This window comes from Nanorana parkeri, unplaced genomic scaffold, assembly GCF_000935625.1.
Source record: "Nanorana parkeri isolate BGI_ZX_2015 unplaced genomic scaffold, ASM93562v1 scaffold868, whole genome shotgun sequence".
In the NCBI taxonomy this organism is placed as follows: Eukaryota; Metazoa; Chordata; class Amphibia; order Anura; family Dicroglossidae; genus Nanorana; species Nanorana parkeri.
This window is the reverse complement of record NW_017307136.1, coordinates 588,725-616,339: the sequence shown is the minus strand read 5'-3', so window position 1 is coordinate 616,339 and position 27,615 is coordinate 588,725. Positions and strand designations below refer to the sequence as shown.

The 27,615-nt window shown below is 39.2% G+C and overlaps 1 protein-coding gene across 1 annotated transcript in view; it reads left to right on the top strand.

The window, feature by feature from the left end:
* LOC108794566 (putative bifunctional UDP-N-acetylglucosamine transferase and deubiquitinase ALG13) overlaps positions 1-5,206 on the top strand; it is a 41,485-nt gene extending 36,279 nt beyond the window's left edge. The window contains exons 23-25 of the mRNA XM_018565631.1: positions 626-666; positions 3,422-3,584; positions 4,938-5,206. Coding sequence (XP_018421133.1) covers positions 626-666; positions 3,422-3,584; positions 4,938-5,206 — 473 coding nt within the window. The remainder of the gene's footprint in view (positions 1-625; positions 667-3,421; positions 3,585-4,937) is intronic.
* Positions 5,207-27,615: the final 22,409 nt, after the last annotated feature.

Sequence of the window (27,615 nt, the reverse complement as noted above, 5' to 3'; positions counted from 1 at the left end):
GTTTGGCATATGTATTTTATCCTTTCTTCTTCTTCTTCTTCTTCTTTTTTTTTTTTTTTTCTAAAATCAAATGAAAATGTTTCAGGTAATTTTTGTTTATGCTTCTGAAGCAATAATAACATCTTTAACAGTGCTCAGGTGTGTAATATAAGTGGTAAGCTGCAATGCCTGCAGATACCTCAAATATAAAATATCTATGCGCTGCACTCTACCTATGTTTTTGTACCTTCGTTACAGCGCTGTACATAGATATTTTATATTTCTGTATCAAAAGTTTAATTTACTAAATAGGGCATTTTTACACATCATATGCTTGAACATATGACATTTTGTGTTTTTTCATTTTTATAATGACAAAGAAAGCCAGTTGACTGGAATCTATCTGGATTTGCATCATAGAAATGGAGTGGCACTCCTATCTTCCACAGACTTGATTAGTTTAGGAACATTTAATAGTTCAGCAACAATTACTCAATCCCTTCAAGTTAAACCACATAAGAATAATCTGGTAAATTGACCAAAAATATTTTTTGCAGCAGCACTGAATACCAATTAAGGTTAGGAACTATCACACTAAGTGTAACAACTCACACAAAGAATCTTCCTTTTTTTTTTCTTCTGTCAGACACTAAAGTACTGCAGTATTACTTTAACCTAGGATTACAAGTAAGTAAATCCTAAATATGGAATAAAAATGTGCATAACATAACTGCTTGGATGAGTGAATTGTAGTGCATGGTTTTTTAAAGATCAAAGAGAACACAAAATAATGTTGCTTTCTCCATTTGTATAAGTAGGTAAAAATGTAAAGAGAAAAAGCGCAGATGGACGTATCTTCACTGACAGTTATTGTATTCTGACAGCCAGTCACTGTTTGACCGACAATTTTTTGCCCAGTTTCTTTAATTTTTCTCTCAAAGGTTTATGGAGCTGGGTGGGGCCAGCAGTGCCACCTACTGTTAGAATTTTGGCTGATTCCTGTGATGGTGTATGGACAATGTATGACTAACAAATTCAAGAAAAAAAAGACACGAGTATAGCTTTCATGTTTTGAAAGCAAGGCACTAAGAAAATAAAGGTGGCCTCTTCCTGTGTAAGCTCTGACTATACACAACCTTTTCTTAGTTTTAGGAACTCAGGCAGTAGGTAGGTTTTCACTGCAGCAACTCCTAATTTTAGGTCACTTTATGCTGTTCAATTTTCTGAATTGTAGGGAGTTTTTTCTTGGATTACTGGGTTATGCAGCTACCTTCAGGTGATTTGGACACTGGCAAATCATTCAAACCTGCATAACGCCTCCTACTCCTAGCCTGCCTCAGTGTTTTATTTGTGTCCTTAAGTGATGGAACAGCTTCCATCAGTTCTCGGAGAGGTATATATATATATATATACACACAGAGGAATACAAATCCCAGCAATACATTATATACTTTATGTATAATGTATTGCTGGGATTTGTTGTATTCCTATATAGCTGGTGATATTCTGCACTGCGCTGTATAGAGGACTACAATTCCCAGCAATAATACAGTATACAGCGCAATGCCGAATACCACCAGCTATAGAGCACTACAAAACCCAGCAACAGTACATTATACAGCCCAATGCCGAATACCTCCAGCTATAGAGGAGTACAACAAATCCAAGCAATAATACAATATACAGTGCAATGCCCAATACCACCAGCTATAGAGGACTACAAAACCCAGCAACAGTACATTATACAGCGCAATAAAGAATACCGCCAGCTATACTGTACTATTGCTGGGATTTTTTGTAGTCCTCTATAGCTGGTGATATTCTGCATTCATTGCTGTATAATTTTACACTTTCCTTTTCACTATATTGCACACCACACAATTTTTTTTCTTTTTTACTTCCACCGCTCCAAGCTTGCTCCTGTGATGGAGTGCAATCTCAATACAAACTAGTAGTCGATCACTGGAGCCATTTTTTAAGATGTATTTTATTGTTTAACCGATTAATCGAACTTAATAATCGGCTAACTAATCGATTTTGAAAATCTTTAGCTGCAGCTGTACACTTTACAACCATCGCACAACGAAAGTCGTGCGATGGTTGTAAGGTGTATGGCCACCTTTTAAGCATATAGAGATTACATAAGGCGAAAGGACTCAGTCCCTCAGGACTTGGGCTTCAACAGCCATGCTGTTAAAGCCAGCGACCAAGCAGCAGGGTAGAATAGTGGTATCTGTGACAGTACCGTAGGTCTAGACAGTCTGGAAGTGTCCATGGAAAGTGACTGATTATGCTTATGACCTGCACCTACACCTCCAAAAGTAATTTCCCTACACTGTTTTGACGTAGTTCAGATGGATTAAGTTTACCTCTCTGCAAATGCTGTGATTCGGAAGTGTGACTCTGTACACCATTCTGGAGGGTCCCCGCATGGGACGACAAGCCTCCTGTTTACTATTGCTAGGTTTATTCATTGGACCGCCTCTCAGACCTATGAGCTGGTGGGAAGTTTTTCCATTTCTAATCATGGCATTCTTCACAAGAAGTGTAAAGTGCTTTGTGGGCTTTTCAGAATTTCAGGCTTTGATTTCCCAAATCTGTAAGCCACCACCTGGGCTTCAATACACACTTTTTTCCCCAAGTTCTAACTGGTGGATGTTTAGGACTCTGCGGATGCCAATTTTTGTCCGGAAGGTCTTTCAGGTGGTTGTTCCTTAAGCCAGTTAGCCATTGTTTGCTGTTTTTTTTTCTTGTCCCTCTGTTGGACTGCTTTTGATTGTTTCAGTAGTGTAATTAACTCGCTGTATCCTGTGAGGTACAATCAACAAAACAGTATTTTTGTCTTGCCTGCAAAATGGGTACTTGGAGTACATCAAAGGTCCCCTGCACTACATGACAGCCAGGAAACTAGCACTTTCCAATAGACGCTAATGGCTTCTCGTTGTCTACCTATCCCCTTGGCTACAACAACCAGATGAGGAGAGGAACAGATTTCAAGGAGGGAGCAGACACCCTGGTTATATATTGGAGGCAGTTATTAAAGTATGCTTACTGTATGAGCATAAATAAGACCAAAAATTGGTTGTTGCCCTTTCTCCTTTCTTGATCATCCCCCATGCTTGTGTAATACTGTCCTGCTTACTAGTTTCTAGCTCTTGCCTTTCTCTTCACATGTGTCGCTCGGGTCTTCCTCTTAAATGGTTGTGCTTGCTGCCTGAAATACCAGTTACCTTGGCCAAGAACTGTCATTGGAGAAAGTTTTTGTTTTTGCATAGGCTTTGTGTGGAGATGTAGAAAGGGACTTGGATGGCATTGACCACGTAGCAAGAAGCTTCTGAATCAATGTATTACTTTGTTTGCATAGAACATAGTGTGTGTATGTGTGATAAAACTAATCGTGGGCTTTCAGATACCACACTACTTGCTCACTTTTTGTTCCTAGTGTTATCATCAGAGCTTTTGGAATTCCATGGTCTATGTGCAGCCTGTCCCACCTCCACCACATGTTGAGTCATATCAGAGCTTTCCGGAACCTGTTCCTATGGTTGACCAATCTGTGTTAACAGTCTGCAATGAAAACCGTCCACAGACACTGGAAACGGGTGGTATGTACAATTTTCAAGAACTCTTATTGTTAATGCACAGATACCGTTTTTTGGTATAGAGTAAATGTACCGATTTTTTTAATCTTATTTTTTAATTTTTTTCCTGATACCGGAAGTTCCATTAAGGAAGCTTAGCGACATGTAATGACTCGCCACCCAGCTTCCTGTTTAGCTGGGAAGCTGCCTGCATGCTCCCTCGTCGCCAGGTGACAAGGGAGCATGGAGCCAGCTTCCTGGCCAATCAGGAAGCCGGGGGTGTGCAATGACTTGCTGTCTGCCTTCCTATTACCAGAAGTTGCAGTATCTGGATAATTATCGGGAGCATGTGGGCAGGTAGGAGTACTCTCCTAAATACTCCAGTATCGGCACCGATACCAGTATCGGTGCATCCCTAATTATGAATATTATTATTTGTTGGAGTTATGAAGTCTGAGACCTTCTAAGGGCCTAATAGGCCATAGCATCGTGTTAGACTTTGTGCAGCTACTGAGCTTGTTTGCTAAAATTTATAGCTATACATTTACAATGGTAAATAAATATACAATTACTTTTTATGTTATGCTTTTATTAACTTGAGTTACTGAAGTGAGGATTTTAATAGGTCATAAGCCCGATGCCAGTCGGGTACATGATGATTAAAAAAAAATAAAATAATAATTCATGCAGGATTAAGAATGAAAGTAAACATATGGTTGCAGCAAATTCAAACCAGCTTCTATTTGGAAATTTGCCTTAATTTGTACTCTATACGAGCATCTAGAAAATTAATTCCAGGAAAGCCAATACTATAGCGCCTCTTGAAAAAAAAAAGATAGGTAGTGGTAGAATCAATTCTAGTCAGAATTTTTTTTACTTTGATCTGTTTTAGAATTTCTTTAATTTGAATTTTCATGGGCATCAAAAAAATAACCCTAGTTTTGGCCTGTTCACCCCACGGAAATGGCTTGCACATTTAGCAACTTATAGGAACCAGTCAGATTTCAATCTTTTGTAGCCAGGTCAGTGAAAGGTGACGTTTGTAGTTGACTGCTATTGTTTACTGCTTTATGAAGTGTGATGAGGCTCTATAGACAAACTATAAAGGCCTCCTTGTCTCTAGTTTTACTTTCAAATCAACTGCTCTAGTGAGTGTGGTTTTATAGAAAATGTATAGAGACCCCCCCCAAGCTATATATACATGTTATCTAACTGTTATTGCTACTTGCATAAATCCTGTGTAGACAGATAGCTCATACCTCCATAGCAGAGGCATGGGATGCTATAGTTACTCCCTTACTGCTTTCTTTCTTGTATAATAAACTTGGCTGTATCGCTTATCCTGCACGTAGAAATACATCTATTTGTATCTTTCAGGACCATTTGCTAATGTGGATTCACTGCCTCAGCCACCAGTATATTACCCTTTTGTACCTGATCCATATAGCCAGCCTCCTTTACCTGGCTTTGACTCGTGTATGCCCTTTGTGCCTACATATCACTATGTAGGACCATGGCATCCTATAAGTCCACCTTATAGCAGTTCCCCTCGGATACATAATGCGGTAAACCCTGGTCATATTCACCAAGTAAGCTACATGGCTGCACCAACTCCACCTGCCCACTTTGTTCCTCAGACCATATGAGAGAAAGATGGATACGACATTGGTATGTATGGAGTTTGATTTTGCACTTTACAGACCGCTCTAATTCCAAATACATTGTATTGACCTATTGAGAAGTTCTTTTTCTATTTTAGAGATTAATATGAACATTTGTTCTATTTTTGAGGGAATACATAGTGTTTGAATATATTTTCTTTTGATGTGCTCAAGACTTCATATTTTTCAAAAATATTTAACATTTTTTTTTTTTAGTAAAAGCTGAATGCATCTTTATTATATTGCATATTAAAATGTTTAGCCATCAGGAAGAGCTTTAGGCTGCTTCTCATGTTTTGCAGGGCTAACCTAAATTGTTTCGCTGAAAAAACTGTTTACAACGCTCAAGCCAAAATTATACACAACTCAGTGAATCAGAGGAAATCAGTCCTTACCTGCTCTGTACAGCAGACTTTCAAGTAAAGAGGGACAATCTTGAATGCAAACAGTTTCTGCTGTTTTTTAGAAAACCCATAATTGTTTGACCAGTTTGTTGCTGCACCCTGCATTAAATGAGAACTATGAGGTGAGCGATTTACACTCATCCTCATAGTTAAAGCGATTGTGTGACAATTAAATTGTCATACATCGACTCTCGATTGGGAAGTGAGCGAACACTTACCATTGCTCGCTCACTTCCCGATCATCTCCCCACAGATATTCCCCCCTCCCATTTCCGATCCTCTAGATAGGCAGAGCCCGCTGTCAATCAGCCAGCTGGGTGGATCTTGACAGTATTCTCGGGATCGGGGGCGCTCTCGATATATAGCGGACTATACCCTGCTATATACTGAGCTTAGTATATGTCCTCTTGTGACCTTAAAGAGAACTATGGGATAAAAAGGTTATATTCTTTAATATTTACTTGTAAACTGAAGAATTTAATGTCTAAAAACATATAACAATACAAATATATAAAATTGACCAAACCCGAATCCTTTTTAAAAGTAGAGCTAGCACTAACTTTTACAATTTGTATTGATACATCCGCCCGGTTATTTATGCCACAATCTTCAGCCAACCCTTTTGAAAATGCCATCTACATGTATCTCAGTGGTGAAGGGCTTTTCCATAGGAAATAGAAATTGCTTAGTGGAAGAGGAAGATAGGATACTGTTCCCAGCAGGCAACACAGTTTAGATCTCAGAGCAAATGGAAGAGTTTGTCCTGAGGGGGATTCTTTAAAGGATAACTGTACTGTAAGTATGGCTAACCTTTAAAACTTTGAACTGGTCCGGTTTTTATACATCTCCTAGCTGGCCACCTAAATCCCAGGGTGCACTGTTATGCAAATATCAAAACGCTTTCCTGGTAGAGAGCTTCCACTTCAATACTGACTGAGGCAGCCTATCACAGCAGTAAGCCAATAATGAGTCATGTGAATGAGCAGCGATAGGGTCTCAGTCGAGACTGCTGGTCAATATTTGTATTAAAGAAGCACTTCAGGTTTCATTGGACCTGAGAGGGTTACGTTAGTTGGCATACGGGATAGCTTGTGTTAAATGTCACCAAATATAGCTTTTTTTTTTTTTTTATTTGCATTTAAAGAGCCTTCACCCACTCTTGAATTTCAAGGAGATGTCTGACAGGGCAGGTGAAACATCAATGTGATTACCTTTTTTAGCTTTCTGAATTAATTATCTCAGGAACAAAAGGCATCTACACAAATTACTCCATTATATTCTTACCTTAAGGTTGCATAATAAATGTTGCATTGTTGTACCTTCAATTTGACGAGTAAATAGTTATTCTGATTACAGAGTACAGTCTGTTTCATTCTTGTTAAAAAATTTTTGTTTCTTGCAGGTTCTGAATATTTCTGGTTTCTAAACCTGGCTGACTCTTCTGAAGACCAAAAAATGGTTGTCACATACACTTTAACTTTTGGACTAAACTGGTGTGAAGGGCTGGATTTAGAATTGATGCCACCTCCATTTGTACTCTAAAGAACAAAATCAAAGTTCTTAGTTTGATAGCTTTTTTTTTTTTTTTTGGTTTTCCTTTAACCATCACCATTAAGATTCCAAACCTGCTGCCTAAGAATCTCCTGCATCTGCTGATGGCTCTGTAGATCCTGTGCTCTAACGGACATGCAAACTCAGAATTTCAGCACCCCCAAAAAATTTTATCGGACATGGCACAGTGTTCACCTGTTGATACATTACAGCATTACTTCTGTGTGCAAATTATTGTGCAGAATACCAAAAGCAATGTTGGATCCAATTTCTAAACGCAATACTGTAATTTGCACTTTTTCTTTTACCCATAAGCAACTGTTGTCCTTTTTGTGTTGCTCTTCTTTTGAGTGGGTTTTTGTTGTTATTTCTGTTTTTGTTATGGGTGTTATTTATGTAATTAGTATTATCACATTTGCACAAAAGGTGATTTATAATTGGTGTTTCACTAGCATGATAAATAAATAAGAAAGCATAAAAAAACCTTGACACAGAATGTTTCTTTATTTGGCATGGTCTCCTTTTAAATTAAGGCTTGCTGAAAGAAATATATATTTGACCACAAATTCAGTCAAAACCTTGAAAAAGAATGTATTCTTTCATCTAAGTCGTGATAGAGATGTACAGTGTGTGCGTGTGTGTATATACAGTACTGTGCAAAAATTTTAGGCAGGTGTGAAATGCTTTCAAAAATATATATTTTTATTTGTATCAATTTACAAAATGCAAAGTGAGTGAACAGAAGAAAAACCAAATCAATGTTTGGGGTGACTACAGTTTGGCTTCAAACCGGCATCAATTCTTACACTTGCACAAAGTCAGGGACTTTGTAGGATTGGTCAAGTGAATAATCCATTATACGCAGCAGGTGCTAATCATCAATTTTCATATGTAGATTGAAACACAGTTATTAACTGAAACAGCTGTGTAGGAGGCTTAAAACTGTGAGGAACAGCCACACTCTGCTACTAAGGTGAGGTTGTGGAAGACAGTTTCATGTGACAGGTCAAACACCATGGCAAGACTGAGCACAGATACAAATGCAACTAGTAAAAGTCAGTGACTTTTACTAGTTGCATTTGTTGCTGTGATTTGCAGAGGCATCTGCAGTCGCTCCACTCACTTTTTTTGCGGTCAGGAGTGCGATGGGATCTATGTATTAAGCACAGCAGCAAGACACAAGGTAGTTATACTGCATCAGCATGATTTTCAAAGCAGAATGGGGTTTCAAGATGTGCTTTTCAAGCTCTTTTGAAGAAGCACGAAGAATTGGGCCATGTCGAGGACGGTAAACGCAGTGGTCAGCCAGGGAAACATAATGCAGCAGATGAATGACTCATCATGCTTCCCTTCGACATTGGAAGATGTACAGCAGGAAACCAATGGGACCCAGGTACACCCATCTACTGTGTGGAGAAGTCTGGCCAGAAGTGATCTTCATGGAAAAATTGTGGCCAAAAAGCCCATGCCTCCAACGTGGAAACAAAGCTATGCACGAAAACATTGGAACTGGGGAGCAGAAAAAATGTCAGCAGGTGCTCTGGACTGATGAGTCAAAATTTGAAATATTTGGCTGTAGCAGGAGGCAGTTTGTTAACCGAAGGGCTGAAGAGCGGTACGAGTGTCTGCAGCAACAGTGAAGCATGGTGGAGGGTCTTTGCAAGTCTGTGGCTGCCTTTCTGCCAGTGGAGTTGGAGATTTGGTCAGGATCAATGGTGTCCTCAATGCTGAAAAATAAAAACAGATACTTATCCATCATGCCATACCATAAGGGAGGATTGTGATTGGCCCCAAATGTATTCTGCAGCAGGACAACGAACCCAAATATACTGCCATTGTCATTAAGAACCATCTTCAGCGTAAAGAACAAGGAGTCCTGGAAGTGATGGTTTGGCCCCCTACAGAGCCCTAATCTCAACATAATAAAGTCTGTCTAGGATTATGAACTTTAATGGTCTGGTATGAACTTTAGCTACCTCCTATGAGAAAACAAGAGAAGGGCGCCCACCCTAGTGCAGATTGTTTTTAATAATAAAAAGTAGCAAAACGGAGTAGAATCATACTCACAATGGTGGATCAAATAAGAGCATTCAACAAAAGTGTGGAGGACATCAGTGAGAAGCTGCACAGTCAGACTGTGTGCCAGCACAGAATGCCTGCGTTAACGCGTTTCCGGGGTCACGCCCCCTTCGTCAGAACGTCTACTTGCTACTTTTTATTAAAAACAATCTGCAATAGGGTGGGCGCCCTTCTCTTTTGTTTTCTCAGTGTTACAGTTCCCCTGGCTAAAGTGGGGGCAGCGCCGCTAGTAATCCTTCACATGCACTTTTCGGTTGATGTTCCTACTTGGCACTTTTGATTTGTCTATTCGGCTTTAGCTACCTCTGCTCTAGGGCCAAATTCCAAATCGCTAAACTGCGGCCCTTCAGCTGTGGTGAAAACCCCAAATCCCCTCATGCATCTGTTCAAGGTTTTATGCCTGTGGCTGTCAGTCTTGCAATGCGTTATGGTACTTGTAGTTCCTCAGCAACATTTAAGCTTGCATTGTGAAAGGGGGCAGTGAAGTACAACCATTGAGTAGTGCTGCAAAGCAAACATAGCAAATGTGGCTGTCCCATATATGTATATAGCTACAAACTACGGTACTACACATAAACAAGGTACTGTACTACTGATAGAATTTCTTTACATTTTATGTTTGATAATCTTTTGTCATGAGAGAAGTCCATGAGCTTCCATTGTGGTTTTCCTACTAAAGGTTCTGTCTCTGATTTTCAATATTTTGAGTCCCTTTGCCAGAATAAGTATGCAGTTCAGATGTTCTGACCTGACTATGACTTAACATGGAGCTTGTATAGATAAATTTGAGAATTTACTGCCACCTAAATCTTCCAATCAGTCACTAGGATGCATGCTAAAGCTTTACGAAGGATGTACAGAGTTTTAATTGATCAAGCAATTTACCAACAGAATTGGGCACATCTCTAGTACCTGCAGACTCTAATTTTGGAAAGAATTTAGGGATTGTTCTGTGGTTGTGACTTTGCACCAGCAACTGCAAGTTATGCAAAGTCCATCTCCTAGTATGTTTATCATTACTCCTGTTCTTTTAATTTCTCTTTTGAAAAGAGGTTGTGGGAAACCACCTCAGTTCATGGTAAAAGTGTTGATTTTATACACTGAGTGGCCAGATTATTATGACCACCTGACGTTTGTGTGCAAATTAGCTATAATTTTGCGCTGACGTTGCTAGAGGGCTAGACCATTATACATAGGGAAGCATGTTGTTTACCATGACAGTAGAAGTGATTTTTTGTTCTGAAGATATGGGTAAACAACGCGATTTAACAGCCTTTGAACGTCCGATAATTGTTGGCGCTCTGAGCTATGGAGCGAGTATCGGCAAAACAGCAGAATTCGTTAAATGTTCAAGAGCAGCTGTTAGTGTTTAAAGACTGGACTGTCAGCCGAAAATCTGGGTCTGAACGTGGGAACTGTGGCCGCCAGCGACTAGTCAATGTTAGGGCAGAATGGAGAGTTGCAAGACTGGTACAAGACAACAGAAGGGCAACAGTGCATCAAATTACTGCAGATCTTAATCGGGGATCCTCTCAAATGATCTCTGAACGCACTGTTCGCCGTACACTGCATCGTATGGGATATGGAAGCCGAAGGCCTGTTCCAACACCTTTTGCTGTCTGCAGTTAACAAGATAAAATGTCTCCAATTCGCACAGGAACACAAGGATTGGACAGTCGAGCATTGGAAAAAAGTAATGTGGTCCGATGAATCAAGTTTCCAGTTGCATTATGCAGATGGCAGAGTGAGAATATGGCGGGAACAGCATGAAAGCATGCACTCCACATGCATGAGTACAACCCTTCAAGCTGTTGGGGGGCAGTGTTATGGTTTGGGGCATGATTTGGGCCCTTTAATTCATGTGGAACAACATCTGAATAGCACAACATACCAAAGTATCGTTGCTGATCAAGTTCATCCTATCATGTTGGTGTATCCCAATGGAGATGGCTTCTTCCAACAAGACAATGTGCCATGCCACGGTGCTCGTATTGTGCAGGAGTGGTTTCAAGAACATGAGGGAGACTTTACCTTGATTAGGTGGCCCCCACAATCTCAATCCAACTGAGCATTTGTGGGACGAAGTTGAAAGAGCCATCAGGCAGCTGGTTCCACAACCATCAAATCTCACAGAACTGGACAGTGCTATTCATCGGGTATGGTGTCAGATTCCTCGCATCACCTTTCAACATCTCGTGGAGTCAATGCCAAGAAGAATTGCTGCAGAAGGCAAAAAGTGGCCCAACGAAGTACTGATGGGGTGGTCATAATCTGGCCACTCAGTGTACATCGATCAGCCATAACATTATGACCACCCACCTAATATTGAGTAGGTCCCCCTTTTTAGACCTCAGAACATCCCTGACCCATTGAGGTATGGACTCCACTAGACCTCTGGATGTATGCTGTGGTATCTGACACCAAGCTGTCAATAGAAGCTCCTTTTTTATCCCTGTAAGTTGCAAGGTGGGTCCTCGATGGATCGGAATTGCGTTTCCAGCACATCCCACAGATGCTCGATTTTGATTCAGATGGGGAGAATTTGGAGGCCAAGTCAACATCTTGGACTCATTCAGGGGAATTTTATCAAAACGGGAGCAGACAAAATCTCAAGCAGTTTTGCATGGCATCCAATCAGCTTCTCTTTCATTTTCAAATCTTAACTGAACAAAGTAAAGATAGAACCTGGATGAATGGTTGCCCTGGACAACTGCTCGGGGTTCTGTTTGCTCCAGTTTTGATACATTCCCCTAGTGTGTTTCTCAAACCATTCTTGAACCCCTTTTGCAGGATGAATTGTCCTGCTAAAAGAGGCCACTGCCATCAGGGAATGCTGTTTTCATGAAGGGGTATACTTGGTCAGCAACAATATTTAGGTAGGTAGTATGTATTGAAGTAATGTCCACATGAATGGCAGGACCCAAGGTTTCCCAGCACAACAATGCTGAACGCATCATACTGCCTCTTCAGACTTGCCTATTTTTCTATAATGCATCCTGGTGCCATTTCTTCCCCAGGTAACTAACACACACACACACACCGGCCATCACCATGAAAACCTAGTTTATCAGACCACACCACCTTCTTCCATTGCGCCGTGGTCCAGTTCTAATGCTCACATGCCCATTGTAGGCGCTTTTGTTGGATACAGGCCAGTATGGGCACCCTGATCGGTCTGTGACTACGCAGCCCCATACGCAACAAACTGCTATGCACTGTGTTCAGACACCTTTTCTAATAAAAACAATTAACTATTCCAGCAATTTGGGCTACAGTAGCTCTTCTATTGTATCGGACTTCATGGACCAGCCTTTGCTTCCCATGTACATCAATGAGCTTTGGCCACCCATGACCTTGTGACCTTGGTTTTTCTTCCTTGGACCAGTTTTGGTAGGTCCTGACCACTGCAGACTGGGAACATCCCACAAGAGTTGCAGTTTGGGAGTTGCTCTAACCCAGTCATCTAGCCATCACAATTTGCCCCTTGTCAAAGTCTCTCAAATCTTTACTCTTGCCCTTTTTTCCCCCTCGTTCTAGCAGTTAAACTTCATGGATGAAATCTTCACTTGCTGCCTGATATATCCCACCCACTTCCAGGTGCCATTGTAATGAGCAGACCAGTGCTCTGGCAACATTTTTTTTTTTTTTCGTTTTTCATTCGGATTTTTTGTGATTTTTCCGAAAGTCAAATTGTTTTGGGATTCCACATAAGAAAAAAAAGCGTGCAGTTCCCTCAACTGATACCAGACCCTTTAGGTCTGGTACGAATGTTAGAATGAACCCCCAGTTAAAAAGAAAAAAAGTGCGTGTGGTTCCCCTAAGTCATATCAGGTCCTTAAGTTCTGGTGAAAATTTTTAAGGGGGTCCCCCAGAAAATTTCTACCAGACCCTTGATATTAGCACACTTTTACCTTTTTAACCCTTCAGTGAATGAGTAGGGGTACAAGTATCCCTTACTCAAAAGGGGAGGGGGTCATCTGGGTGCCCCTTAAAGGGGTACCCCGATGCAAATAAGCCCCCCTGCCTGCAGACCTCCACAACCATCAGGTCAGGGTTGTGGGAAAGAGGTTCTTGTCTAGACATGTGCAATTCGTTTTGGAAAAATTCGTTTTTGGGACACATTTTCGTTATTCGAAGATTCGGATGTTTCCGAATAACAGAAATGACTAATTAAAACGAATCTGAATTTCCGAAAACAACATTTATTAGCCTTAGTCTGTACAACTTTTTGTTTGTGGACGAATTTTCGTTGCAGCAAAGTGACATTTAAAAAAACATTTTTAAATTTTCGTCTGAATCCAAATCCCGAAACGAATTGACTTTCGGACCCGAATCCCAAAATAACGCAAAATCCAAATGAAAACGAAACATTTTTTGCTGGTGCACATGTCTACTTTTGTCCCCATCTGTATAGGGTCACCCTCCCAATGCTGAGGGCCTGTGCTCCAATCAAGGGTTTTGAAAGAAATTTTAGGGGAACCCCCCCCCCCCCTAAAGGGCCTGGTATGACTTTTGGGAGAACTCCATGCACATTTTTTTTAACTGAATGGGGGTCCCTCCTAACATTCCTACCAGACCTAAAGGGTTTGGTATCAATTGGTGGGTGGGGGGCTTCACGCTCCTCTTCTGTGGACTGGAAAAAAAATTTAAAAAAAAAATCTGTCTGCCATTTTGCTGCAATGAAAATTCCTAAATACTACTGCTACAAAAAAAAAAAACATTTTTAGTTTGCAATAGTATGTACGCATTTTCATTGCAGTAAAGTGACATTACACAAAAAAAAAAACCCAGGACACAGGTAAATACTTTCTGTAACATCTAAAACATGCCCTTCAGCACATCTAAAGCATGACCAGAGAAAGTACAAAGTAGTACTACAGGCAAATCAGTTTGTAGTAATAAAGGTTTATTGGCAACTTAAAGTTTTCATACTGTATGAAAGAATAAAAATTTCAGTTTCAGTAGGCATACATTTTTAAGGGAAATAAAGATAAGCTTTTATATATTTCAGTGTACAGTAAGTTATAAAATACATGGAAATAAATACATTTGTTATGTACAAATTATCTCTGTAGGAATAGCTATTTATTTTTATTTTTTATTTTATTTGTGTTGTGTAACCCCAAAGTGCACTCTAAGTGAATTTAAATTTTGCGTATTTTAAATGGACATTCAGAATGTACTGGTACCCGTCTGTGCTGCAGGATTGGCAAGGCATGTTACATTTATTAATTCTCACCTCCCCAGGTTAGAAAGTGCTACAAATCCACCTTGTTCATTGCTTGAATCCGTATGTGCAAGCAAGATGCCATTTTTGTGCATATTGCTGCCATTTTATAAAAATGTAAAAAATAACTATTTACAGAAATGTATGTACCCTCTCTATGTAATAAGCATATATATTTATACATATCTATATATTTTCTTTTTTGTTAAATTCCCAGAGATATTCAGTTCTGGTATTACCCATGCATGTTTGCAGAATTCCTATTGCATTATATAAATAAACGAGATGAGCAAAAGGCTTTTGCGGCTACTATTCTGCACAGTGCTGCATTAAACACATTGAACACATATTTTCTCAACACATTATAGTAATTAAGGACTATGACCTCTATGCACAAAGCTGCACGTGTAATGCAGGTGTTCTAATATAGGATTTGATTTGGTGAAGATTCAGAAATTGTATGTGCACACGTAATCCTTGTTTAACCCCTTGAAGCAATCCAGCCTAAATGTTTTCTTTGGTTTTAGGCCAAACTGTTGGAGGCTCTGTGGGGGTTTAAATGTTGTTAAATGTTTTCATACCGAAGATTTCTCATCTGTTTAACACCTTTCACTTGTACAGGAAGTAAGGACAAATCTCTCCTATGGGAACACAGACAGTACTAAAATCTTGACAAAAGCTCTTTCTCGTTGTACTAGAAAACAATTCCTGTTGCTGCCTGTGTCCTGTTCAACACTCATGAAATAGAAAGGGAGGGGAAATCTCTCTTATGGGTGCAACAACACAAGTTTGAAAGAAGTTCTAACTATATTCCACTGTATCCAAAACATTTTTTTTTTAAATGTTTAGCTGAAGTTGGGTTTTATTATATTTATATTCTGCAGTAGGAACTATTTAAAATGTAAAATGACACATAGTCTACCTGGTAGCTTTGCCTACAAAACAACGGCCAGCTGAACTGGCTTACTGTATATCCTACTTAAAAACTTCTAAGCTTGTTTAATATACAGTATAGCCTACTCGCACACATACTCATGAAGGTCCATCCATGTGCATGATATAATTAAATAAGCCTAGAGGTGCAATGTATGCATATAACAAAATGAGCAATTTAAGAGATGTTTTTTTTTGTGAGGGGTGGCATATGACTTATTTACTTTACCACAACCTATTGGTTGATAACATTGTTCAAAGAACAGAAAAGGCAGATGCATGCTATTGATCTGCTATACTAATCTACAACTTATTGACTTTACCACAACCTATTCGTTGATAACATTTGTCAAAGAACAGAAAAGGCAGATGCATTCTATTGATCTGCTATACTAATATGGCAAAGTAGTAAGTGATACATTCTATTCACCGAATGGTATCTTGCATTGTGAAATCTCGTAGCTGAAAGTGACTCAACAGACTCTGTGTTGGTATAAGCAGCTGGTTTGTTGGCTTTTCTTTTATCTGGCCTAGAAATATGCCAGGGAAAAGCTTTTCTGTCAGACCTTTTCAGTTATGAGTTATCAATGACTTCTATACAGTGAACAACACACTTGCGGGCATTGCATGCTGAAGAAATATGTTGTCAGCTCACCTTGGATTTTAGCTGCAAAGTCCAATTTGTTATTATTAAGAGTAGGGTTGCACAGATACCAAGTACAGTACTCGGTACAAGCTCGAGTACATGTACCGATACTTTGAGCTCCAAGACTACACTAGAGAAAAATTCAAAAATTAGGAGGCAGCTGTCATTTGTAAGGAGCAAACGGGGCTACTGGGATTTGTACATCTCTGTTTTAATGTACCATTTTGTTTTTATAAATATAAATAAAGTGATACCAGTTTTGCGAGTACAAGTACTGGTACTTGCTGAGTACTTACAAGTACGAGTATTGATACATTTTTGTTTATTGTCATGTGACAGTTTTTCTAAAACAATATCGACTAATGATTTCAGGACAGTGGTGGAGAGCCAGAGCCAGGTCCCAGCTGCAACCCTGGTAGTTCTCATGAAAATGCCAAGTATCTGCACTGGTACTCAAAGTATCTGTGCATCCCTAATTAAGAGATCATGTAATGCAGTTCAGTGCATGGCTTTGGTGCTGCACAGGATCCTCATCAGGTATGTGGCAAAAGGGTCCTCTGTGACTCCCTAAACCATTGCACTGAGCTGCACTGTGATGTGATCTCTTAATAAAAGATTGGACTTTGAAATAAAGATCTGAAGTATGCTGGTGACTTATCTTTTTATACCAATCCCAATTAGCAGTTACTGCTGTGCTGACCTCCTTCTGAAGATGCTTGATGCAAGCCTGTCCCCATCTTCATTAAGGTGGCCATACACTGTACAACCATCGCAAGACCTTAGTCTTGCGATGGTTGTAAAGGGATTTAAAAAAACGTACGATCTGCCCATCTTGGACGGGCAGATCGCACTCTCGATCATCACAAGCCATGCCCCCTGAGGGGCGGGCTTACACTGACTGCAAACGTGCAGTGTGCAAGTGCGCACACTTGCCCGTTCGGCAGTTGTCGAACCAGCAGGCCACCAACTCGCCGAGAATCGTACGATTCAAGGCGGGTTTTCAAACATGCTGGTTCGATGGAAGACGTGCGACCGTACAGTAGAAACGGTTGCACGCCTTCCATACACTCCACGATTCTCGTACGATTACGGGATTTCCCGCGATTCTCATACGAGAATCGTGCAGTGTATGGGCACCTTTACAAATCGAGTCACTGACCTGAAACAAGCACGCAAAAAGTTGTCAGAACTTTTGATCTGCTTTCTCTTTTGGGTCAGTGTGTTGAGTGTAAAAGCCACTGGATGTGCATGAGATGTTGGGAAATATAATTTATAGATCAATGACTGCCTACATACCTCCAAATACCTCTGAGAGGCAGTGTGCTATCTTCTAGCTTAAGCTGAAAAGCGTGCTGTTATACTAGTGTGTCATACAACTGCAATGGGTGGATACAGTGAGGAAACATGCCAAGAGTCTGTTACAGCCCAATGCAACATGTTAGTTTTCAGTTAAGAGCACTTCAGTACTATCTATTCACTGAATTCAAATGTAATTTTTCTTCCAACTGTTGCCTTAAAAAGAAAATATACTATACCCAGACTTTTTTTTCCTTAAACTATTATGGAATACTGTCTTGTATATTCCGTTAAGAGCGTCTGTGTCATCAAGTCTGCCCTTGCCCTTTCTTGAGGATAATTTTAATCCCTCATGCATTTATTTTATTTGTAGTTTTGTTCAATCTTTCACAAATCTAGGCAATTCAAAGTGAGCATTAGAAGAAAAAAATGAATAGAGAAGAACTTTATGTAAAAGCCAACATGATTTAGAGATACAGGTGTAACAATTCATAAACTAAGTGGAGAAAAATGGGGATTCATACAGAGCACACTGTGCCAACTTAAATCTGTCACAAGATGATCGGATTTAGATATTGTGTCTGTGGCCAGACATAGTGACTTATTTTATAACCCCCCCACCACCACCACCACTATAGCTACCAGCTCAAGCAAATCAAGTTTAACAAAAACATTACTTAGGCCAAGTCTCTTTCAATGCAAATACTGTACACCTATACACATACAGAGTATAATACACGGCCATCTGAAAATTTTAATATAGTTGATTTAGAAAATTGGCAGTGAGGAGATGTTTTATATTGCTTCAGCTGGCACCCAACACCCCTCAGACCCTTTTGATTAGTTATGCAATCTCGTAAATACCCACTTCAGAGGCCAGAGATGATGCCTGCATTTGCAGCTCAGTAGCTATCATTTGACATCAAAAGAGCTAAGGATACTGGAAACCTCATTTTATGTGAGAGTCAGTGGGGTTGATTTACTAACCTTTTAAACACACCACGAACGTGTATACACCTCTGTAGTGTGTTCCCTCCCAGCATGATCTATGGGAGGAATCGAAACACCTTTGTAGTGTGTACACACCCAGCAGGTGTGCTGTGCAAAGCCCTGCAATGAATTGCAAGGTAATGTGGTGTAAATTAACTCTATGTTATGTTGCTTGTGTTGATGAATGCAGGAATGTAAATGCATGAGCTAACCATTTTTGTCTAAACTGTGAAGCAGCATTATATATGCATCATGTGCATGATTTTTCCATATATGGCATTAGTGGAAATATGCTTTTAGAGACTTTTTGGTTGATAAATACGTTTTGCTGTGTGAAAATCACACACACCTGGTGCGTGCGTGTGTTTAGGTTAGTAAATCACCCCCAGTGACTCAGGTTGGACTTATTCTGAAGTGATTTTGACTCACTACAGAGGAACCAAAGACTGCACAAAGTTTTCTTAGTACCTTTCATTTTTATTCCCAATTATTTTATTGTTATTCATTGCTGTTTTGTATTCTTTCTGTAAATATTTTCTTGCACCATTTTTTCTTTCATTAAAGATATTTAGAGATTATGACAAAGTTATTGTGTTGAATAAAATAACCGGAATATACTAACCTATAATCCTCTTAAAAAGGTGATATCCAAAAAGATGTAATAAAATAAGAATTGTTCAAATAGGGTCCATATAATCGGTATTTAAATATCTATCTTAAAATATAAACCATTAAGCTCATAAACATTACATGATTGATCACCAATCAAATAGAAATTGATCATTTTGATAAAGTATATTTATAATTAGTGCAGTGCAATATTCTGATACTATTTCTAAGTGCTATATGTCACTATGCACACCAGCTGAGTCTTAAAATTCAAGTAGCTTAAATAGGGACACAGACATTTTTGTATACATTTCTTAAAGTTAACAAGTGCAGCACCAGGTGCTGTGAACGGTGCGTTTTTCTGTTAAAACATGTAGTGATGGCTACTGTTTGCGGGAGGAACGGGTTGACTGCATAGTTAACTGACCATAGCAACAATCACGCTGTCTGCTGGCACCTAGATTATTGGCCTGCTAGCTAAAACTTCTATAAATTCCTGTTGCTGCCTGTGTCCTTGTTGATGAGATTCCAACTCGCTTCCAGTCCAGCACTCATGAAATAGAAAGGGAGGGGGAAATCTCTCGTAAGGTGCCCATATACATTACAACCCTTGCAAGACTTTTGTCTTGCGAGGGTTGTAAAGTACTTTAAAAAAACATACGATCTACCCATCTTGGACAGGCAGATCGTACTTGCGATCATCGCAAGCCCGCCCCCTGATGGGTGGGCTTACGATGACTGCAATGAGGGGCGGGCTTACGATGACTGCTTACGATGACTGCGGGTTTTCCAGCCTGCTGGTTCGACGGAAGATGTGCGACCGTACAGTAGAAACGGTCGCACGCCTTCCATACACTGCACAATTATCGTACGATTGCGGAATTTCCCGCGATTGTCGTACGGGAATCATGCAGTGTATGGGCACCTTTTATGGTTGCAACAATAAAAGTTTGAAAGAAGTTCTAACTATATTCCACTGTATCCAAAACTTACATTTAAAAAAAATGTTTAGGTGAAGTTGGGGTTTATTCTATTTATATTCTGCAGTAGGAACTATGTAAAATGACACCTAGTCTACCTTTTGTAGCTTTGCCTACAAAACAATGGCCTCTGTGAGGCTGAGGGAGCACATTCTGGTGGCAGCCACAGGATCTGATACTGCCGCTGTCACAATGGGCAGTTGAGATTACATGCAAACCTCAATATGTTAAAGTCAAGCTTACCCCTCATACACAAAGCATTTCCACTGCCCCTATAATGTAATGGGAAACCTCACTGACCATTAGGGAGGCTTGTGTGGCAGGAAAACTGTTGGCTTAATCTAGTCTATAACCAGAACAATTTATATGCAATTTTCATTGACGATAACTTCTGCTCATTAAATTTATCATATGCTTAGTTTGAATTGCCTTGGTTTGTTAGTTTTACTGTAATGGAAACCTATACTGAAAAATGATGAAGGCAGCTGCTGCTTAAGTCTGAAGTTGCCTTGCTTTACTGCATAATTGAAGGATTTCAACTTTTTGAGTCCATGTTCTGGGTTTGTGAAAGTATTAGTCATTGGGGTTGATTTGCGAAATCAAAAAGGCCGTTCACTTTGTAAGGGAATTTGCACTTTGCAGGAGAAGTTTCCCTTTAGCTTTGTAAATGTGGTGAATTTTCACTTAGCAAAGAATAACCAAGCATGTGCAAGGAAAATAAACAGTATTTTTTGGTGCTAAACCAAGGTAAAACTTCCCCTGAAAAGTGCAAATTCCCTTGCAAAGTGAACAGCCTATTTGCCTTTAGTAAATCAAGCCCATTGAATCAATATGACAGTGAGGCAACTGGGGTATTTCTTTCTTTCCTACAAAGTTGAAAGACTGAAATGAAACCCCACCTTAAAGTCTGATGTAATGTCAAATGCACCGCACCTGTTAACTGTTTTATTTGTCTTTAAGACTGCTAAAACATAATGCTGGTACCACCCCCGTACCCCAGATTGTGTCCTGCTTCCCTTTAATGCAGTGCCAAATTGGCCCATAATTCTCTCCGCTACATGTGTATAGCAATTTGGCTTGCCCATGTGTCCTCCGCTGCAGGTGTGCAGAGCCATGAGCTGTTTACCCTTGATTCCCCACTTAAAACCTCTGTCCACTGACACTCTGACCCCCCGAGTTCAGCTCGGAAACTGAAATTTGTTTTAACTGGTAGGGGCATATTTAATTCTGATAGTCAGCAAACATTCATTGCAGATGAATCAGTGCATGTGGTTTAAATGAGGGATTCACCACCAGAAAATGCTTGGCAAAAGTCACATTTATTGATCTATAAATAGACCTATAAAAGACTATTTAAAAAAAATCAAAGAAAAATGGCAAGTAGTATTTAATTTTAGGCTTTAACCGCCGTATCCAAATGACCTCAATCCTGTAATTGCTTTTAATCTGTTTTCAATTTGAACGTCACCAGTTACATTCTATTATGATTTATATACACGGGAATAGCACTTCTGAAGTCTGTGGCACGCTCCTGCACCCAGGTGTTGTAATGTTTATAACTCACTGGTAATGCTGTGAACAAAATAAAGGTAATGTTCTTACACCTCACAGAAGTGAGATCTCAGTTTGTAAATGTGAGCCTCTAATAGCATGATAAAGCTGAAGGTAAACTTGGCATCTCTTTTGCTACACAGATCTGGATGCTGCTACTTTTAATTGTGAAGCTGAAATTACCGGCTTGATACATGGTTTTTATAAATGTATTTTCTTGTTTGAAGCTTATAGATGCTTATATATTGGCGCAATACTGAATGGGAAAAACATTTTCCTGTGAAACAAGGTGCTCTAACATCAACTCTTAAAGGACCTTTCCATTAAGTATTTCTTAGACATCAGTGGACATGTATAGAATTCTTAACATATTAAAGTCATTTCTAAGGACTCCTTGCTGCTGAAGCAGTTCTAGCTCAGGCTGTCTGTGTGTTTGCACCTATCCAGCAAATTTTCTATTGTGAGACATTTATTTAGCCTTAAATACGCTAAATACCCTTTCAGGTGGGTGGTCCAATCAGGTCCACCTGTCAGTCTATGGGCAGCTGGATCTAAACTAACATTTGTCCGTTTACATCTGATTACTCCCAACTCCGTCAGGTACGGTAAACCAAATGAAACAGAGTGGACCTTATCTTGGTGAATCAGAGGTAATCTGGACACCTGTCAGTTTTACATCCGGCTCCCCATAGACCGAACATGGGTCAGGTAAATTATTTTTTTTCCCCATCCCCAAATGAAGGAAAAAAGCTGGATAGACACAGTTGTCACAACGGTGACATCTGTTCCGAATTGCTCCAATCAGCACGGAATCTGTACATGAAACTGAGAGATGCCCATGTAAAAGGGCCTTAGATGTATCACGAAATACAGCTCTGCAGATGCCGTGCTAGTTTAGGACAGAACGGCTTGCAGTGCAAAACTGTGGGGAAAAACATGTAGATTGACTTAACACAGGACAACTTTTTTCCTCCAGATGATATATACAAAACATGCTCCATGTACTCCACATTACATGAACACCTACAATCGGAACATGCCAATTTATTCACAAACAAAAAAACATTTATTCTCTTTTGGAAGACCAAAGATAAAATGCTTTATAAAAAATAAAAAAAAAAGTGGCTTGCTTTATAACTTTTTACCATGTTTTTTTCCAACTCACACCATGTGGGTAATAATGAAAACAAGCTAAAATACAATGCTAGCACAGTGTTTTCTGACAGAAGGGGTATGAGAATGTAGGGGTCACATACACCTTCCCTGTCTTTGGTCCCCTTATCCATATATGATATATGCAGTAATTAGAACACTTTAATGATATTGCTATGATTTTGTTAAACAATCGTGAAAATTCTTTGTCAATTTGTAAAAGCATACTAACCAATTCAGAATACATTTAATACAAAAAATATTTTATATTAAGTGTCTCTGCTACCAGAGCCATAGTAATCAGCTAAGGATCCCAATGGACCCCTTTAGTGGAGCAGGGCGTAGTAACAAACTTGCCATACTTTTTTGCTATTCCTGTGCCTCCACCTGGCCCATGAGATACAGAAGACCTAGTGTCTATCAGTACCAGCCTGATGTTTTGAAAGTGGAGCCCATTTTTTCTGGGGGGCTGCATACTTATTACACTTGCCTAATGCTTAAGGGTATAGGAGCTGGTATTGACCTAGCGAGGCGCCCACATGCTGATGCTCTGCCATCTTCCTAGTCTTTTTAGTTTTGGGGGAAAAAAATGTACCAGTACCACTTTACTGGTGGATAATTTTCATTCACCTCTTAATACTACAGTCGAATAGTGGAAAGTCACAGCCATTATTTTTTTACAAGGCAATGAAGCTGCTACATCATTCTAGTTCATACATTCTGTTTGCAGTAAAAAGAAATATGCGGGTTATCATTGCTGAGCTTGTTTTGAATGCTAGTTGCCAGATTCTGGGATTCAGCATTTCTAAGTCACAGGCCCAACACAAGCATTCAGCAAATTAAAGTCACTTCCTTATATATTTTTTCTGGTTTAGTAACTTGGGAGCTACTGAAGGGAAAGCATCTGCATGCCAATCAGGCAATTGGGATTCTCATAAGGAGGTTCTTCTCTCATAAAAGGCTTCTTTTAAAGTGCAAGATTTAGTGTTTTTTGGCCAAAGGAGAAAGGTACATATGTGTCCCAGAAATGCAGCATTTGCATGACAATACAATGATAACTGATGTGGTTTTGTGATCCAGTTTTGTATATGCCCCGTATTTTTATTCTCTGGCATTACTGCTAGTGTACAGTACATGTCTAAAATGAAAACAAAGAGCATTATCTTAAAAATAATGTTGCATTTATTTGAACTTGTTAAATTTGCATCTTTTGGCAAAGGCTCAGTCACCCTGAGAAATATCCCACCTGGGTCAGCAAATTTGTTTAACAGGTAATAATTATTAGGAGAAAAACAATTTCTTATGCATAAGATATGGGTTGTAACAGATTGGCATTTTGTGCAAATGAAGGGCATTAATGTCTGAAAACCTTATTTTTTTCTACAAACTGGTACTTTTCTATGCATATATTGTTCACAGGATGCATTCTGCTGTCTGAAGATATTCACACTCGGAAGCTCTGCTCTGCCTCTAATGCATTTCACACAAAATGTATGCATTACCATCTTTAGATTGAAATGTTAGAGGTTCTTGACACATTCTGCATCAAAACTACCTGTTAAATAGAGCTTGAGAAGCTGGATTTTTCAATTGTTGAGTGGAGCCAGGTAAACTCTCCAGCTACTCACATTGGCTGCTATGAGGAACACTAATGTACCTGACTGGAGAAGCATTCTTTCTGCTCATAGATGTATTTTCTTGTTGTTGAACTATACCAAATAGCTGTTCTTTACATCTGTCATGTAACCCAGTCTAGCTCATCATTCCTGACTGCCACAGACAAGGGAATAGGTTTTCTACCTTTGCTTTATGATCTACCATCTGCTTTGCATGCATGCGTCTTACAGCAGTTTCCTAATGTAGATCTTCCAAAGTATGTTAATAGTTTAATAAGGGAGATGTTCCAATAGATAGACATTACACAGTTGTGCTAGCATTGTCGGGATTGAGCAAACATGGGAGATGTCTGTGGCACATTTAGGCCTCATCCATATGGGTGTGCACAGCGTGCATGTCTGTGCAGAAACCTGCGCCAGGGAGAGACAGCTGGTGCATGTAGCCGCAACTGTCCGTACAACTCAATGACAGTACGTTTCTGCACTCACCGATTTTGAACTTGCACATCTGTGTAGATACAGATGCACACCCTTGGATGTAGACAGTCTCTCCACAAGGGCGTGCATTTGTACCTGTACAGATATGCATTTTCTGGTCAGCATGCAAACATGTTGTGTCATTAAGTTGTACAGGTGGCTACACGCACCAGATGTCCCTCTGGGCACAGATTTCTGCACGCATCTGCATCTCTGTGGGTATGAGGCCTAATATCTCAGTAGACAATATTGGGCACAAGATCTCAATGGAAAGAGTCGAATGGCTTAGTTTGATTTTTTTCCATCCAATAGACTGTTCCCCTGAGATAATAGTGGAGTATTTGCAGTTCACATTAACACTGCAAACAAGTGTGCTTCTTGTGAGGACAGATCAATTTGTTGACAAACATCTAACTGCAACTCTACAGCAAGCTTAAAACTAGTGCTACTGGCTCCTATTTTTTTTAAAGCTTATTTCGGTCTAATCCAAGGTGATCAGCATTAAACATTATAGTTTAACTGAATGCGATAACCTTAACAGGAAAGCAGGCCTTACAAGGCAGACTGAAATTTGCATGCAAAGAAATTCCATGTACTCAATCATTTGTAAAGTATACATATAATTCTATAAAATGCAAGGAAAATATCCAGTGATGATTGTGTAAGAGATACAATTGTAACTAAATGCAAAACCCTCAATTTTCCTTTGCTCTCCTTTTTTTAATGCCCCTAGTTTAAGATGACGTAAAATAAAATCCATGTGGTTTGATTTTTTTCTCACTTGAACTTTTTAACTGTGTAGGCTCCATTATGATGAGTAACAATGTACCTTAACTCTGTTTTAATATGGTAAGTCTAACACCAGTTTGATCTAAATTATTTCCCTAAGGAAACCCAGTATACAAACTTTAAATACTGAGAACTGCTTGTATGTACTGCAATTTTTTTAATAACCTTTTGCCAAAACTGTATAAAGCCCTACAATCAACCTCTTTGTAATACTGCTAAAATTAAATGAAGCTTATTTTTTTACTCAAATGGTGCTTACCTTTCCTTGTCTTCTGATACATTCCTGAGATAGAATTGCTATAACTAATTGTAATGTTTTCATAGCGAATACATTTTTGTCATGTAAATTATCAAACATATGATTTACCTAGCATAAATTATTCCTGAAGCTTCACAGTACAGCATAAAAACTCCGGTGCATTGAGCCACCCGCTTTGAAAAGGTATGTTTTAAAGTTTGAAAACTGTTATTTGTTGGCTCTTCAAATACTTAAAGTAGTAGCATTTTGCTGGGAGAAAATATTTTTCTAAGACTAGTTGCATATGTACAGCAGTACATATTCATATATAATATACCTATACAGAATGAATAATATACTTTTATAACACTTTTTACCAATTCTATATATGAAGATAATAGATTTGGATTTAAAAAAAACAACTTCACAACCACCCTTCTTGATATTCTGTGCTTGCCCCTGAGGTTCACATAATTTATATCAAGAATACAAATGCCTTTTTCAAGCTTATGAGATAGTACAAGATGGTTGAGGCTGATTCACAAAAGAAGTTGAGAATCTTCACTCAATAAATAAGGGAAGATTAATTTCAATTGTCCAATCATGTGTAAAACGAATTCCTGTGAATTTCATCTGCACATGACTGGTTTTTAAAGTGAGCACAGCTACACTTTATTAAGCAAAGATTCTAAACTCCTTTAGTTATTCAGCAGAAATGTCACACATGATACCAGAGTTTTTGAGATTTTTAAACTGCAAAAATAAACAGTTAAATGTCTATTTTCAAAAATAAGTTGCCTTATATAAATAAAGTTGTATATGACATTCACAAACTTCTAGCTAGAAGTGTCTATAGTTTCCTGGAGTATGACTGGGGAATGAGATATTTCACTAAATTCTAAGTTTTCTTTAAATGTTTGTGCAAATCATTTATTTCATACTGCGTACCCGCTAACTGCTGTTATAGCCAGCTATATGTGTCTGTAATATCTCCCCATAAACCCCAAATGTATTAATTTCTGATACTAACATGAATTATATTTGGTATTCATGAGGGCTAATTTACTAAATGCAAGTAGGATGTTCACTTTGCAAGGGAATTTTACCTTAGCATAGCGAATGTGTTAGAAATTGCCCAATCATTTTCAAGTAAAGAAAAAAACAGTATTTTTGCTTGCAGATGATTGGATAATGGAAGTCAGCAGAGTTTCACTAAGCTAAATTTCCTTGCAATGTGAACAGCTTGTTTGCCTTTAGTAAATCAACCCCATGTCATCTTAATAAATATCAAGCTGATAATGTATCTTCCACAAATCCCTTGAATCACATGAACATGGGCAATCCTGGAAAGAGAGTTAGATCACATTACTCGGCATGTACACTGAGTTGAAGCTGCACATGAGGCAGACAGCTAAATACACAGATGCAATACATTTTATAGGGACAGTTTTAACTACCAAAAGATTTGCATTTCTGTCCTTCCTGTCCTGAGATTTGCACAGCCCCAACAGACAGCAAAGCCAGCCTAGTGACAGTAGTTCAAGTGATATTAAAGTAAAAGGATTTTAATCTATTTCAAGTGCTGATGAAATTACTTACAATGGATGTGGCTCCTTGATGTTTAAAAGTTTTAGTTTCCAGCAGAATCAGCTGGTCCCCTGAGCACTGGTTCTGACTTTTTGTTTGAGTGACTCCTTTCTCAAGCAGACTTCTACGGAGCCACCATTGTGTGTACTAGTAAGCTGTGTGTGTCTCAACAAAGACACAGCAAATCAAGCTACTTCCTCTCCCCCCTACTCCCTTCTCCTAGCTTGTAGATGAAAAGTGGCTGAAATCTGCAATGTTCTTTGTGATTT